Consider the following 15,760-nt stretch of genomic DNA (forward strand, 5'->3'; position numbering starts at 1 on the left):
ATACATGGTTTTTTTTCTCCTGATACAATATAAGTACTTTGAGGTCACAAACTCTTTCATGTTTGTCTCACCTCTGGCTTGACCCAGTGTGGCTCTAGGCAACTGCCTAAGCCTCTAAATTGCAGGTGAAGTATGACCACATTGGTAGAGGGAGTTTCCTCATCTGTAAGGTCCTGATACTAAAAGGAATTACAGGTCCAGGCCCCCATCCCTATAGTTATGTCTAGTACAGTTCACAGTAAACATTTTAAAAATGCTTGTTGACTGAATGAGTGAATGAAGAATATGACAGTTCCCTTCTCCCAGTCACCCCACATGGGGAGTACTGTGTTCTGTTCTGGGTACTACATTTTAAGAAGGCTGATAACAAGCAATAACTTGTCTAGAGGAGGATCACCAGGGGTGAGGAGGGAACTAGAGACCATGGGAACAGGACAGCCCTTGGTGGAACTTTGGGATGTTTTACCCCTACCCAAATACCCAAGAAAAAAGATGGATGATGTAGCGGCAGACACACTGGCATACCCAGGATAGCTGCTAGTTCAGGTTCTTTTATCTGCTTTACTAGGAAAGACAGCTGTTTCAGGGGTTGACGATCTTCTTTCATCACATAAAATACAGAGGAAATACAGAGAAGAGAAATAAAGACCAACAGACCGGGTTCTATTGCCTGAATGAAAGCTTTACATCCATCACCAAATTGAGAGAGACTTTACCTCTGAGGAGTCGGGGAGCTCTGAACATAGGGCCGCTCAGAGTCTTGATCAGGGAATCACAACATCTTTCTCATAATGGAGCCCCCAAAGCAAAAACTCAGCCCTAAGAATACATGCTCTTTCAGCTAATAGGTTCAGTGCCTAATTAGAAATTAACAAAAGGTGTGTAAGCTTTCCTACAAGCAAGCAAGCAAGCTTCCCTTAATAGGCTCCACAAGAGGCCTACTGATGGGCAGGGAAGATCTTATTTCCCATTAACCTTACACAGTTAGAAGAAGAATATAAGCTCTTTGAGGGTAAGGTCAATTCTTCCTTTAATCTTTGCATCCTCAGCCATGAACACTACACCTTGCTGCAGGCTTATAACAAACTCTTACTGAATTGGATTGTAGACCTGATGTCAAGTATTTAAAAGGTCATCTAAAGGAAGAAAGATTAATTAAACTCATTCTCTTTTGGGCCCTGAAGGTAGAACCATGAGCCCTGGGAGCAGGCTGCAGAAGAGCAAGCTTATTAGGATCTTTGTAAGGGGGGAAAACTTCTTACCCCTTAGCCAAAAGCTGAGCAAACTTTTTTAAGAAATGAAGCAAACATTTATTATGGCTTTAAGGTTTGTGCTTGACAACTGACAGGTACTATTTCATTTGTTTCATAAATTTTCCCAGAAGCTAACAGTTCTTTACCTGAGGTACACCCACACCCACACCCTATATATCTTGATCTATCGATCTAATCTATCTATACACATCTACATATCTATATCTAGATTGGATTGATAGCTATATAGACAGATATTGATATGTGTAGGTATATATCTATACACATGTGTATATATATATATATATATATATATACACATATATGCCTCATAGAAAACTATTTCAATATAATTGGCCTCCTTCATAGTCTTATGTATTTTATTTTATGTATTTCAGAATTCTGAGAGGGGATCCATAAGTTTCACTAGATTGTCAAAAATGGTCCGTCACACACACACACACACACACACACACACACACACACGTGCACACACACACGAACTCCTGCCTCAAGCTCAGAGTGAGTTCAGCAGCCGGGGTGGAAGGTGCCTGACCACTTGTTGGGGATGCCATAGAGGGGACCGAACTTCTCTGCTCTTTAAGCATCCAGACACCAAGGAGAAGTGCCAGGGTCCGAGTGGTCCTCGGGTGTACAGGAGCCAACGCCTTAATCACTTCTTCCCCAGGTGGCTGGGGAGGAGAGGACTGAGGGTGGGAGGCAGGTGAGCCGCGGGTCAGCCCCGAGCCCAGCAAGGTGGTGGTAGGTGGGCGGTGGGCGGCGTGCAGGGGAGCGGCTCGCCAGCCAGCTCGCCCGCTAGCCCGCCCGTCGCCCTCTTGCCGCGGTCGGCTCGGCCAGCTAGCCCGCCAGCCCGCCCGCCCGCCCGCTCGCGGGGCGTGTCCGCGCGGCGCGCGCCCGGCGCTGCTTGCACTGTTCGCTCCTACCAGCTGTAGATGGAGCTGTCCGGGTTGTGGCGAGCTCGGCGGAGCCTCGGCGCGTTTCTCTTTAAGCGGCCGGAGAGGGACATGCCTCCCAGGATGCAGTTTGTATCAACATGGCAGCTGCGGTGCAGCTCCCCTGCTGAACGGGCGCTGGGGCGAGAGCGTCGCGCGGAGCCCGAGCCCGAGCTCAAGCCGGTGCCGGAGCCCGAGCCCGCCGAGCCGGGGCTGGGCTGAGCGTGGGGCCCGGGCCGCAGCGGCTGCGGAGGCGGGGGCGGCCCAGCTCCGGACCGGCGCTCCGGGGGCTCCGCTCGGCTCCCCCTCCGGCCCCTGCCCGGCCGCCGCCTGGCTCCGGGGCTCCGCTGGCTCGGCGCCCTCCGCGCTGACGGCGCGGCCCGGCCCCTGCGTCCAGAGAGCGCGGCGCGACCCGGCCCGGGGGCCCGAGCCCCCGCGGGTCCCGTGCGCGGAGCGGGGCGGGAGGGAGCAGAGAAGGAGGGGACGGGGAAGGGCCGGACGCCCCGGAGCCCTCCGCGCCGCAGCCTCCCCGGGGCCTGGGAGCGAGACCGAGGGCCATGGCCGAGGCGGCGCCTGCTCCGGTGAGAGATGCCCCCGCGCGGGCCCAGCCGGGGAGCGGGCGGGCGGGGGGTCCGGGCGCAGCGATCGGGCTAGGGGCGCCGGCCGGAGCCCAGCCCCGCACCCCCGGGGGACCCGATCCAGGAACGCCTTGGCCTCTCCGGGCTGCGGATATCCCCCCTGGCCCGCAGGAGTCGGGCGCTGCGGCTTGTCATGCTGGGCCCGGGCCCTCGGGGAGCGGGCTCATTCCGGCCCCGCTGGCAGGCGGCTCCCGCTCTTCCCATTTCTCGGACTGGCTATCGAGGCGCACCCACCGGGTCAGGAGGGAGAGGGAACAACCTGCCCCAAGGTCATGCAGCCAGCCATCCGTGGCTCCCTGCCTACTAGTGGAGAAATCCCTGCGGCTCTGTGCTTGGGGAGGGCGGACGGGCGCCTTCTGCACTGCGGGCTCCTGCCCGACGGGCGGGAAGGGCCCCCCATTCAGGGACGGCCCGGACCCGGGTCTCCATCCCTGGTGAGGAGAGGCCAGGGGCAGCAGCGGCAGCACGGCGCCCCCTATTCCCCCGCCGGCTCCCAGGCCGGACTTCGGGGCCCCTGAGTGATGGGAGGTTAGAGGGCAAGCTGCTGCCCAGGAGTTGATGCCCAGCTTCATGCCCTTTCTCTGAGCAGGTATCTGGGCGCCAGCGACTCCCGGGTGACAAAGAAATAACCTGTAACTTCCTTAGATCCCCCTGCCAGCATCTGTGACCTCAAAAGAAACCCTTGTTTTAAGCTGTTCATAAAGGGGTGGCCTTTCCCCACCCCCTCACATACATGGAGGATTAAAAAAAAAAGACAAAGATTTTTCTTCTATTAATATGACTGCAGTTTTGGGGAACTCAAACCACAGAGAAAAGACAATGAAAGAAAAAATTGTAAGATAATCTTTTAAAGGCTTTGAAAGGTTTAACAGGATATCCCCCTGTAAAATTACAATTTTAGAGTTGATGTTTGTGAATTTGAATATTCTGGGAATTACGTGGATTGACAGATTACTCTCTAGCTTTTTTATTTAGAACTTCTAAAAATCTTTTATTCATCTATTTATTTATTTATTTATTTACTTATTTATTTATTTATTTTTTGCCTCACAGAACCACAGGATATCAGAGTTGGAAGAGGCCTCTGAAGCCATCTAGTCCGGGTCAGATTAGATCACAGGCTTCTAGGACTGGTGAGGAAATTACAGCAAGAACACTTTGTTTTGGTTTTTGTTTGTTTGTTGAAAGAAACTTTGTTCTTTTGCCTCTGGATTCAAATAAAGTTCTGTAAACCCATAAGAGGAAAGCAGACATCTGTCTAGAGATGGAGAACAGTGAAAAAAAAAAATCCTTATTCTTCAGACTTGAGGCAGGAAGTTCCTGCTCTTCAGGCTTTATTTACTAGGTTGTAGCCACATTTTAAAGAGATAGATGCTGTACTAGATATACTCCTGATTCTTCAGATAGACGGCCATAGCCCCTGGATGGTTTCCAGTTCTGTAGTCGTTGGTAGACTCACTAAACTAAAAGAACTGTGAGCTTACTGACAATTAATCACATGCCTTAGGTCGTATTTTCTGCTCTGTAAAAAGGACCACAACTAAGCCCTGGCCTCACCTCTTTAGAGGTGATATGGTATAAAGTTGATTCCATTAGTCAGGGTCTTGTGAGGCCAAGTCCCATAAGAGTTGAGAGAGACCTCAAAAATGATCTAATTCTGTTCCCTCTTTTTTTTTTTCTAACAGATGAAGAAATTGAAGTTCAGTAAGGCTAAGTGGTTTGTTCAGTTTTTAGGGTCACTGAAGGTAGTTAAGTAGGAAAAGTAAGATTCAAACCTGGGCCCCTGGATACTAGCACCAAAGCTTTTTCTACTACACCATACCCTTGCCTTCTTTTGTACGAGATTGTAAATTCCTTGAGGGCGGGGTCTCCTTTGTAGCCCTTACAGATAGATCCTGGCTCCATGCCAAGGACCTAATTGAGACTTAGTGAATACTTAAGAGATTTTTAGAATGTTTGAGCTAGAGTCCTGTGTAGAACCAGAGGTCTTCCGATTCCTAGACATATTCTAAAAGTTTCCCTAGGGATTTGGACCCTAGGCTGTCTGTCACATTATGAGCTAAACTATCACATCTCACTTTTTGAAAGAGGGAATGAATGAATGCATGAATGAATAGATGTGGAAGACTTAAAAATGGTCGAGAGGAACTTTTAATGAATGTCTAAAGGAATTGTGATTATTTACCTTAATTTCAAGATTTCAGTAATTATGAAGATTTATTTTTACTGATTGAGCACAGTGGATAGCTTTTCTCCATGTCCATGAAGGACAAAGTAAGAGGAAGTGGACAAAAGTTATAGCATGAGAGATTTAAATCCAGTCTAAGTAAGATATTGACTGTCTAGGTGGTTGAAACATCTGTAACCCAGTAGATTATGAACTTTCTTTCCCTAAAGTTACTAGGCTTATTCAGAACAGCTTGAGTATGAATATATTAAATTCACAGATTATCCTGAAAACTTCATTTTAGCACTTGTTCTTCCATATCTTTTAACTGAGCTAGAAACAAGTAGCAGAATGGATCTATTTGATTTTTCCATTCCAGTCCTTGACCCTGTGTCCCTAACCTTCACAGGGATACTTACAGCATGATTGTGTGCCACAGTCAAAGGCTTAGATCGTCCACTAGTTGGAGGAATCCTTTTAGTTGGAGACTATCGCCTCTTCCCAGGAACTATGATATCTTGAAAACAATACTCATCTTTTGAGCGTATGTTAGTGACTCTCCTACCTAGAAGTAGGAGGCTGGGCTGAATGCCCAGAGACCCCCACCTAACCCTGTGAGTCTGTAGGGAGTAGTATGATATATAGTAGAAAGTGTGGTAGACCCGGGATGAAGGTTTGAATCCAGACTCTGGAACTGCCTAGTCCCATGGCTCTGGGCTAGTCCTTGAATATCTCTGAGTTCCAGTTCCCTTATCTATAAAATGAGGGTAATGATCCTTGTGCTTCCTATCTTGATTTTTCCCAGGAGAGTGAACATGGTATATGAATTTGAATTATCTCTATGAAAGGTATTAGATAAACATAACACTTCTAAAATCCAAAATCCATCATGATAACCATTAGTGAAAAAAATTTGCTTAGAAACTTAACCATTTTATTTTGGGATATTTTAAAGGAAAAAAAAAAAAGATTGTGTGCCATTTCTAGGAGATATTGATAGGTATCATCATGTAGTGAATAGAGAGTGAACCTTAGACCCAGAAAGACGTAAGTTCAAGTCTTGCCTCTGACACTGGCTCTGTGATCCTCGGCCAGTCACTGAGCTTCTCAGTGCCGTAGGCAGCTCTTTAAGACTGTTAGTCATAGAAAAGATGCCAACCTGCATTGGTAGGGGAAGTTTCTCACTGGGAGTTGCCTACACTAAGGAAAGCACACATGTAGTCCTTATCCTATCGGGAAATGATAGAGGAAGGTCCCATAATTACTTTAACATGTATCTGGATGTAGTGGAAATAGCCCTGGAATTCAGGAGAACAGGTTTCTTCACTGATTTGCCATGTTTCTTGTTCTTCAGTTTCTTCATCTTTAAAATATAGATTATAATCCCTTTTTTTTGTCTACCTCATAGGATTATTGTAAGGATAAAGTGAGAGCATGGATGTGAAAGCATTTTGAAAGTATGATACGATATACAAATTCAAGATAATATTACTCTTATACCATTATCATTTATATTAAGCCCAGAGACAATATAAACTGTTAGTTCCAGCTTCCTTAAGAGCACATTCTTGATGAAAATAGCCACAGATTTAATTCTGTTTGTAGAACGTGTCCTTGCAAACTTGTACCTCCATAATGTGATTAATAATCTTTTGGCCCTAACTCAGTTGCCATACAGGGAATGTAAGTCTCAGTCCTGTCTTTTCATTTCTTTCCTTACAAACAGGTTCAGGAGCTAGACATGGAAACACGGCGTCCATCACCTTTGGCATTCTCCAGTGTTCCTCAGCGAGAAACTCTCCCTCACTCACCTGCTGGACCCCTCCAAGAAACTCCATCCCAGTACTCTACTCTTCCCCCCAAAGAAACTCCATCACGATTCCCTGTCATTCCCAAGAAAGAAGCCCCACCCTGCATCATTCCTGAGAAAGTGACTCCGGGCCGACTCCACCCCGTTTCCCAAAGGGAAATTTCACTCCCAACTCTTGCTCCTCCTGAGCAAGAGATCACTTTCCAACATCCTCCTGTTCTCCAGCCTGAAACTCAGTGTCCACCCCTAGCTGCTTCTGAACAAGAAATCTTATTTCGGTCCCATCCTGTTCATTATCAAGAAATCCCACTCCATTCCCCTGAAATTCCCGAGAAAGAAACCCTGCTCCTTTCTCCTACTGTTCCCGAAGCCGAGATGGAGACCCTGCTGCAAAGCCCAGTTTCCCAAAAGGACACACCCTTTCAGACCTCTGCTGCCTCTCAGAAGGAAACTCCACTTCAGACTGCTGAAATATCCCGCTTGGCAATATGGGCTGCCATCCAAGCAGTGGAGAGGAAAGTGGAAGCCCAGGCCATGAGGTTACTCACCCTGGAGGGGCGGACGGGGACAGCTGAGAAAAAGCTGACTGACTGTGAAAAGACAGCTGTGGAATTTGCAAACCACCTAGAGAGCAAATGGGTTGTGCTGGGAACCTTGCTCCAGGAGTATGGCTTATTGCAGAGAAGGTTAGAGAATATGGAAAACTTGCTGAAAAATAGGAATTTCTGGATTCTTCGACTCCCCCCAGGCAGCAATGGAGAAGTTCCCAAGGTAAACCTTTCCTGGACACCAGGATGACAACAAATGAACTGAACTAAAAATTCCTTTTAGTTGAGTTTGTTTCATGGAAAAGGGAAAGGGAGGGTCAAGGGGGAGTCTAAGTTAATGGAAACATTCGGAATAACTACAGAATATATTGGGATTCTTCTTAACCAAAATATACATAGGAACTATTTGAATACATTTCCAAAATACTCTTTAGAGTAAAAAAAGAGAGACCTAAATATTTGGAGGAACATTAATTGCTTATGAGTAGATGAAACCAATATAATAAAAATGACAATGCTAACTAAATTAATTTACTTTTTTAGTGCCATGCCAAACTACAAAAGGATGATTGTTACTTTATAGATACGTTAAAAAGAATAATGAAATTCCCTGACCGAACAAAAAAGGTCAAGAACCTCAAGATAAATAATGGAAAAAAAAAAGTGGGAAGAAAGGGGCCTTATCAGGACCAGATCTCAAACTATAATTTGGTACTGGCTAAGTAAAAGTAGAAGAATTAGATGATGACCAGGATCCAGCATTAGGTCACCAAGATGTGCCAGATAATTTATTTCCTTTTCAGCCAGGGAAATTAGGTTAATAAATTAGAGAGGATGGTAAGGTATAGTATGTTTTAGTTTCAGCAAAATACTCGATGAAATGTTACATAATACCCTTGTCAATTAGATGGTGAAATGGAGGTTGGGTGATAATGATAATAATCCTATTCCTAGCCGATTGAACAACCACACCCACAGTATGTTGATTTATGCCTCCGTGTCAGCCTGGGCGGCTAAGAGGTTACAGAACGCTGTCATTCAACATTGTTTGTTATTAGTGATTTGGATGAAGAAAGAGATGGCAGGACTTATCCAGTCTCCACGCGACATAAAACTTGGAGGAAAAGCCAGGGTGACGGATAACAGAGTCAAGGTTCCCACGTATCTCCATAAGCCAAAGCTAACAAGGTGGATTTTGTCCGGGATGAGTGGAAAGTCCTAGACTTAAGTTTTGTTTTTTACAAAATCAGATCCACAAGAATCAGGATGGAGGATCTTTGGCTTTGCAGCAGTTCATGAAATTAAAGGCTTTAGTTGACCACTAGATTAATAGGGAGCCAGCAGAGTCAAACGGTTTGTTTTTAAAGTTAATGCTTTCCCAATGTGAAAATTCCCTCCATAGATACAGATCAGTAAGTCTTCTGTAATTTTCTGTATTAGAAAATTGTCTGGGGCACAACAAGTGATTTGCCTGTGGTTTCATGGGTAGTACTCCTTCAGGACAGGAATCGAACCCAGGTCTTTCCAATCTAGGCCTCAGTCTGCTAAGTCCCACAGCCTCCTAATGGTCATTAAGGTTCATTGATGGGTAAGTCTTATTTTCTTCTACACAAGTCAGAGCTCATTTGCAGGACTGGATTCTGTTCTGGAATCCCAGTTTTATGAGAGACACTGACTAACTAGAAGATGTCCAGAGGAGAGAGTAACGAGGATAATTAGATGTCAAGAAACCATATTATATTAGGTATGTTTAGGTTGGAGAAGGGAAGACATGCTTCAAACGTTTGAAGCATAGACTTACTCTGTGTTTTTTTTTTCCTTTTGGAGGGGGGAAGGCAGGGCAAGTGAGGTTAAGTGACTTGCCCAAGGTCACACAACTAGTAAGTATGGCAAGTGTCCAAGGCCACATTTGAACTCAGGTCCTCCTGACTCTAGGGCCGGCGCTCTACTCGCTGCACCACCTATGCCCTGATTCTGTGTTTTTTAAGAAGATAGAGATAAGACCAATGGGTGAAAGTTATATTAATTTATAAATATGACTTGAAATAAAGAAGGCAAATTTTGGTTCAGCTTTCTAAAAACTAGAGCCCTACTTTCGAGTTGCTAAATTCTCAAAGAGCCGAGGCTAGATAACCAACCACCCATCAGAGATCCTGCTCAAACATGTCCTGGCAGGGTGGACCAATGGACCTGTAAGGACCCTTCTTACAGTAATATTCTGTGCTTCCAAGAAAAAAATGCTAGAGCGCATGTTTTTCTAGTTCTGTCTCCAGTGTACCCACTATGGTCGTGGGTATAGATGAGAAAAAAAAACAGTGTTTTCAGACTAGTTTTAGATATCAGAGTGGAACTTCGCTTGATTTAAAGTAGATACTCAGTACTCCTAGAGTCACATTTAGATTTTTTAAAAAATTCTAAAACGTATTTCCAGGGGCTGTCAGTCATCATTATTTTGCCTGATACACGGTTTGCTTTCTCTGACTTGTACTTAAGGAGAACCTTTGAAGTGATTTTAAGAAGAGATAGCATGACATGGTGAATGGAGAGCTGGCCTCAGAGTCACAAGGCCTGGGTTCGAGTCCAATTCTTGGCCCATACAGGTTGTCTCTTAACCTCTCTTACTTTCAGTTTCCCAGGCAGTGTTATTAAGTTGCAGAACAGTTAATGATCTATGTGGGTAGAGGAAGTTTCCTCACCTGGAATTGCTTTTACCAGTGAAATCACAAATCCAGACCAAAAAAAGGAGAATCCATGGTGAAGCCTTTCACTTTCTTGTAATGAAGTTGTATTCTGGCTTGTATCTTTCAACCTGTGGTTAACTTTTGGTATGGAAAACAGTATTGTGAAGTCTTTCTCCTTAGGATTTGTTTTTCAGTCTTATAGTATTATGGAATGTAATGTCAGCACGAAGCGATGGAATGAAAATCAACTCATTTTCTAATTTTTAGTTTTTTCTTGGAAACATAAGTCATGTTGTAGCTCTTCAAGATTATGCTTGAAAAGAGTTGGTTTCACTAGTGCATTGGCAATATAGATGTGATATTTAATTATTTTTCCTTATGCCCATACACAGATAAAATTTCAGAATTAAGATATGATATTAGGCCAGTCCCCACCCTAAAATATATTCTCCATATTACTTGTAAATTGGGATTTTCCCTAGCTTACATGTGAATCTCAAACAGATCTGGGCCATATTCTTTGTGATAAAATTGCCCAGTAAGTGTATCCTTACCAGCTCTATAATTGTGATTTCAGGTACCAGTCACATTTGATGATGTTGCAGTCCATTTCTCAGAACAGGAGTGGGGGAACCTGTCTGAGTGGCAAAAGGAACTTTACAAGAATGTGATGAGGGGCAACTATGAATCCCTTGTCTCAATGGGTAAGGAACACTTTCATAATACTAGCTATCTATAATACTCTGTATGTGTTATCTTACCTGAGCCTCCAGTTCACATACACTAATGGTCGTTTTCTCCCAAGAGTCTGAGCCCTCTTCTCTTCTCCATGTACAGTCTCACTTGGCGATCTGATCAGTTCCTTTGGGTTCAGTTATCTCTATGCAGGTGATTTTCATCCAGCCCTAACCTCTCTCCTGATCTCCAGTGTACTGACTACATCTGCTGCCTCTTGGACATCTCAAACTAGATGGCCTGTAGATAGTCAAAACAACCCGTTATCTTTCCCCCTAAACCTGCCCCCTCTCCCCTGTAACTTTAGAGGATGCTTGCTCACTCACCTCACATGCCCAATCTGTTGCCAGCTATCTGTTGTTCTTTCTACCTTCACAACATCTCTTGTATACATCTCCCTCTCTCCAGGGTCTCTGCCACCCCCCTGGTGCAGTCCCTCATCCCCTTACACCTGGACTACTGCAGTGTCCTGCTGGGTGGTCTCCCACCTCCAGTCTATCCTCCACTCAGCTTCCTAACATGCAACTCTGACCGAGTCTCCTTCCTGCTCCATAAACGCCAGTGGCTTCAGGATCAAATTTAAAAACCTCTCTTTGGCTTTTAAAACCCTTCACAATCTGGTGTTCTCCTGCTTTCTAGTCTTCTTACCCTCTATTCCCTTCAAGTGATGCTGGCCGCCTAGCTGTTCCTCACCCTTAGGACACTCTCTCATCTGACTTCACCCTTTTCCCCTTGCTGCCCCTCCTGCCAGGAATGTTCTTCCTGCTCCCCCATCTCCTGACTTCTCTGGCTTCCTCTAAGACTCAGCTCAGGTCCCACCTTTTGCAGGAGGCTTTTCCTGGTCCCTCCATATTCCACCCCTGCTGAGTCCTTTTCTCTGAGATTACTACCCATTTACTTGTATCTTGTACTTACCTGGTTGTTTGTATGCTCGTCTTCCTCCTTTGGACTGTGAGCTTTTTGAGGGCAGGGGCTGGGTTTTTGTTTTAGTTTGTAGCCCTGTGCCTGGCACGTGGTAGGTGCTTACTAAATGCATTGTTGAACCTCATCACAACCCCGTGAGGAAGGAAGGAAGTACAAAGGTTATCATTTCCACTTTACAAATAAAACAACCTCTGAGGCTGAGGGAGAGGTTAAGCAGCCCTCTTGCCCAAGGCCACAGCTCTTTGGATTACGAGGATGCCTCTCTTTTTGGCCAGAGGTGACTTCCATTAAGCAGCCCTTCGGTAAGAGTGCCTTTGATTGGACACTTAGGGCAAGAGTCAAAGGTGATGGCCTGAGTGGCTAGTTAGGGTGATGGCACCCCCATTGTGGAGGAGGGGTGGGAGATAGGACAGATTTAGGCTTCATTTCTGGATCGTCTGTCTTAGAGGATACATACCAGAAGCCCAGAAGCAAGAGAGGGAGAAGTATTAGATTCTGAAAATAAAGCATGAGGAAGAAAACCATGGTGGCACAAGACAGACCAGACCCAGGCAGGGAACGGTGTCCTGTGAGCTCCTGGGCTGTGGGCATGGGGAATGCTAATCCTGCCTCTCCTACCAACATGCTGTGTGACCTTGGACATGACCCTTCCCCACTCTGGATGTGAGGCTGGTTTTTGTGTTTGGTTCAGACCTGTGATTTTATTAGTGTGGAGAACCCTAGTGTGGAAATTCCCACCGCATACATCTTTAGAGTTTGTTTTGTTAAGTGATTCACCCAACTCTCACCCGCGGCTCCAAGAAGCTGTAGCATGTACAGCCCCATACCCCAGTAAAACCGTCTCGGCAGTTGGGTTAAGCCAGGTTGAGGGTAAACTACAGGCCTCAAACCTGTCAGTGACTGAGGTCAGTGTCTGCCCGAGCATGTGAAGACTTTCCCTGGTGGAGGGGGTTCCAACGGCCATAAAGACGGCTAAAGCAGGCACTCAGAGCTTGGGCAGGCGTGAAAGATACCAAGGCCATCCACTACATCCTGGGCCATTGCCAGTCATCTTGACTTTTGTCCTGTCACTGGACTTCAGTGACTCAGGGAGAGAAAGTGAGGATGACGACTTTGTGCAACATTGCCTCACTTAAATCCAATTCATGCACAAGTCAAGACATCTCCTGTGATGTCACTGGTCCTCCTCGAAAATGAAGGACAAACAACAATCCCTCCCTTAATCTCTGCTCCCTTTGATTCTTCTAGTTTCCTCTTTTCCCCTTTCCCTCCTGTTTTCCCTGTTGAGTGAAATATATTTCTGTACCCAGCTGTGTGTTTATGTGAGTGTATTCTCTTCCTTCCTTGGACCAGTTCAGATGAGGGTAAGGTTCAGGTGTCAGGCACTCCCACCACCCCTTCCTCCCTGTAGACTTCTACTTTTGAATCCTGATTAGATGAGAACATTTTCCCTAACCTTCTTTTCCCTGTCCCCCACCTCCATATATTCCTCTTTCCCTCTCTTTCCTTTCTTCTTTTAACATCATCAAGAAGATATAAAATCTTCTCATGAAATCATCACCCTAACTAGCCACTCAGGCCATCACCTTTGACTCTTGCCCTCAGAGTCCAGTCAAACCCACTCTTGCTGAAGGGCCGCTGAATGGAAATCATTTCTAGCCAAAAAGAGAGGCATCCTGGTGGGCATAGAGGAGCCATCACTGCACCTGTAATCCAAAAAGCTGTGACCTTGGGCAAGAGGGGCATTTAACCCCTTCCTCAGCCTCAGGGTTTGCTTTTATTTGTAAAGTGGAAATGATAATCTTTGTACTTCCTTCCTCACAGGGTTGTTAGGAGGTTCAACAAGGCATTTAGTAAGCACCAAACCTTCCCTCTAATTAATCTCCCTCTGTGATTCTTGAAGATGCTAGGGTTGAGAAGGGACACATATATTATTCCTTATATTAAAATGTAAACAGTTTATCCTTGTTTAGTTTCCCTATATTTGTTTATGTTTACCTTTTTATCTTTCTCTTAACTCCTGTGTTTGAACTTCAGCGTTTCTGCTCAGTCTGGTCTTTCAGTCAGGAATGCTTAGAAGTTCTCTATTTCATTAAAGGTCCATTTCTACCCTCCCCCTAACCCCACTTGAGGATTCTGTTCAGTTTTGCTGTTATTCTTGACTGTAGCCTATATCTTTGCGTTTTGGAATATCAAAGTCCTCTGCTCCTTCATAGTGGAGGCTACCAAATAGTGTGTGATCTTGACTGTGGCTCCATGGTACTTGAATCTTTTCTTTCTGATTGCTTGCCACATTTTTTTTGTTTATCTGGAAGCTCTGAATTTTGGCTATAATGTTCCTAGAAGTTTTCATTATGGGTTTCTTTCAGGAGACAATTGGTTTCTTCCTTTTATTTTCAATTTTCTTTTTGGTCTTAATAGATCTGGGCAGTTTTCTTTTAATAGTTCTTATAGTATGCTGTCTAAACTATTTTTTTGGTAATGATTTTCAGATAGTCCAATGATTATTAAATTTTTTTCCCCTTTAATCTGTTTTTTAGGTCAGTTACTTTTGATTTGAAATGATTTAATTTTCTTCTATTTTTTTTTTCATTTTTTTTTTTGGCAGGGCAGTTGAGGTTAAGTGACTTGCCCAAGGTCACACAGCTAGTGCACGTGTCAAGTGTCTGAGGCCGGATTTGAACTCAGGTCCTCCTGACTCCAGGGCTGGTGCTGTACTCACTGCGCCACCCAGCTGCCCCAGTTTTCTTCTATTTTTTCAGTCTTTTGACTTCGTTTTAATGTTTCTTGTTGTGTCATTAAATCATGGGCTTCAGTTTGATCTATTCAAACTCTAAGGGAATTCGATGTTTGGGCAAGTTTGTACCTGTTACTCCAAGCTATTAATTCCTTTTTTTTTTTGTTGGGGGGAAGGCAGGGCAGTTGGGGGTAAGTGACTTACCCAAGGTCACACAGCTAGTGTGTTGAGTGTCTGAGGCCGGATTTGAATTCAGGTCCTCCTGACTCCAGGGCGGGTGCTCTACTCACTGTGCCTCCTAGCTGCCCCTATTAATTCCTCTTCTAATTCTTTCTTTCATAGATTTCATTTCTTTTTCATTTTTTCCTGTAGTGCTCTCATTTTATTGATAAAATAATTTTTAACTCTTTTAGCTCTTGTTTCATTTCTTCCAGGAATTTTAGTTAAATTTGTGCCCAACCTGTGTTTTTCTTTGAGGCTTTGCTTATAGATATTTTGGAGTCATTCTCTTCTTCTGGGGCTTTCTTCATCTTGAGTGTCCTTGTCACCATAATAGTTTTTTATGATGGGGTTCTTTTTTTGTTTGTCCTTTCTTTCAGCCCACTTCCTGACTTCAGGCTTGATGTTAAGGCCAGGCTCTGTACACTGCTGGAGGGAAAGTCTGGGCTAATCCTGCTTGGTTTTCTTGGGGTATTTATTGGGGTTTGTATTAGTTACATAGCTGCTGCTTGCTTTTGAACTTGTTCCTTGCTTGGGGCATAGAGCAAGGAGCATGCCACCATGGGTTCCCTGGTCAGTCCACCCTGAATCTGTGACAGGACTGAGGAGCAAGTGCCAGTTAACACCTGTTCCTACTCCCCGTGTGGGTTCATGGTGCCATTATGGGTCTGGGACCACTTCTTGCCCTGGTACTCAGCTTCTTCTTGTACTCCTCCCCAACTATAATGTGTTCTTGTTCAGATCTCATCCCCAGTGTCCATAGGCACCTCTCTCTATCTCCCTATGCCAATCTGACCTGGAAAAATGACTCACTGTGATTTGTTTCCCTGGATTTCCCCATCAGGGTTCGGTGTGATCCATTAAGGAGACTGGGGATGGGGAATAGCTGTTCTTCCTACTATTCTGCCATTTTGGCTCTGCTGCCTCCCCTTTTTATAAACTCAAATTCGCCATGTGCAGAACAGAACTCATTCTCTTTTCCTACCTCCCTCACCCACAAAAACGTTCCTCTCTTCTGAACTTCCCTGTTTCTGTCCGACACCATCATTCTTCCAGTCTCCCAGATCAGTGTTATCCTGTACCCCTTCTCAGACC

General features: G+C 45.0%; 1 protein-coding gene across 1 annotated transcript in view; it reads left to right on the forward strand.

The window, feature by feature from the left end:
• Positions 1 to 2,553: 2,553 nt before the first annotated feature.
• Positions 2,554 to 15,760, forward strand: part of ZNF777 (zinc finger protein 777) — a 31,422-nt gene continuing 18,215 nt past the window's right edge. Inside the window, exons 1-4 of the mRNA XM_036759090.1 lie at positions 2,554 to 2,787; positions 3,898 to 3,977; positions 6,738 to 7,592; positions 10,628 to 10,754. Of these exons, the coding sequence (XP_036614985.1) occupies positions 6,753 to 7,592; positions 10,628 to 10,754 (967 nt within the window). The 5' untranslated portion in view covers positions 2,554 to 2,787; positions 3,898 to 3,977; positions 6,738 to 6,752. The remainder of the gene's footprint in view (positions 2,788 to 3,897; positions 3,978 to 6,737; positions 7,593 to 10,627; positions 10,755 to 15,760) is intronic.

Source organism: Trichosurus vulpecula, chromosome 5 (genome assembly GCF_011100635.1).
Source record: "Trichosurus vulpecula isolate mTriVul1 chromosome 5, mTriVul1.pri, whole genome shotgun sequence".
NCBI classification, from domain to species: Eukaryota; Metazoa; Chordata; class Mammalia; order Diprotodontia; family Phalangeridae; genus Trichosurus; species Trichosurus vulpecula.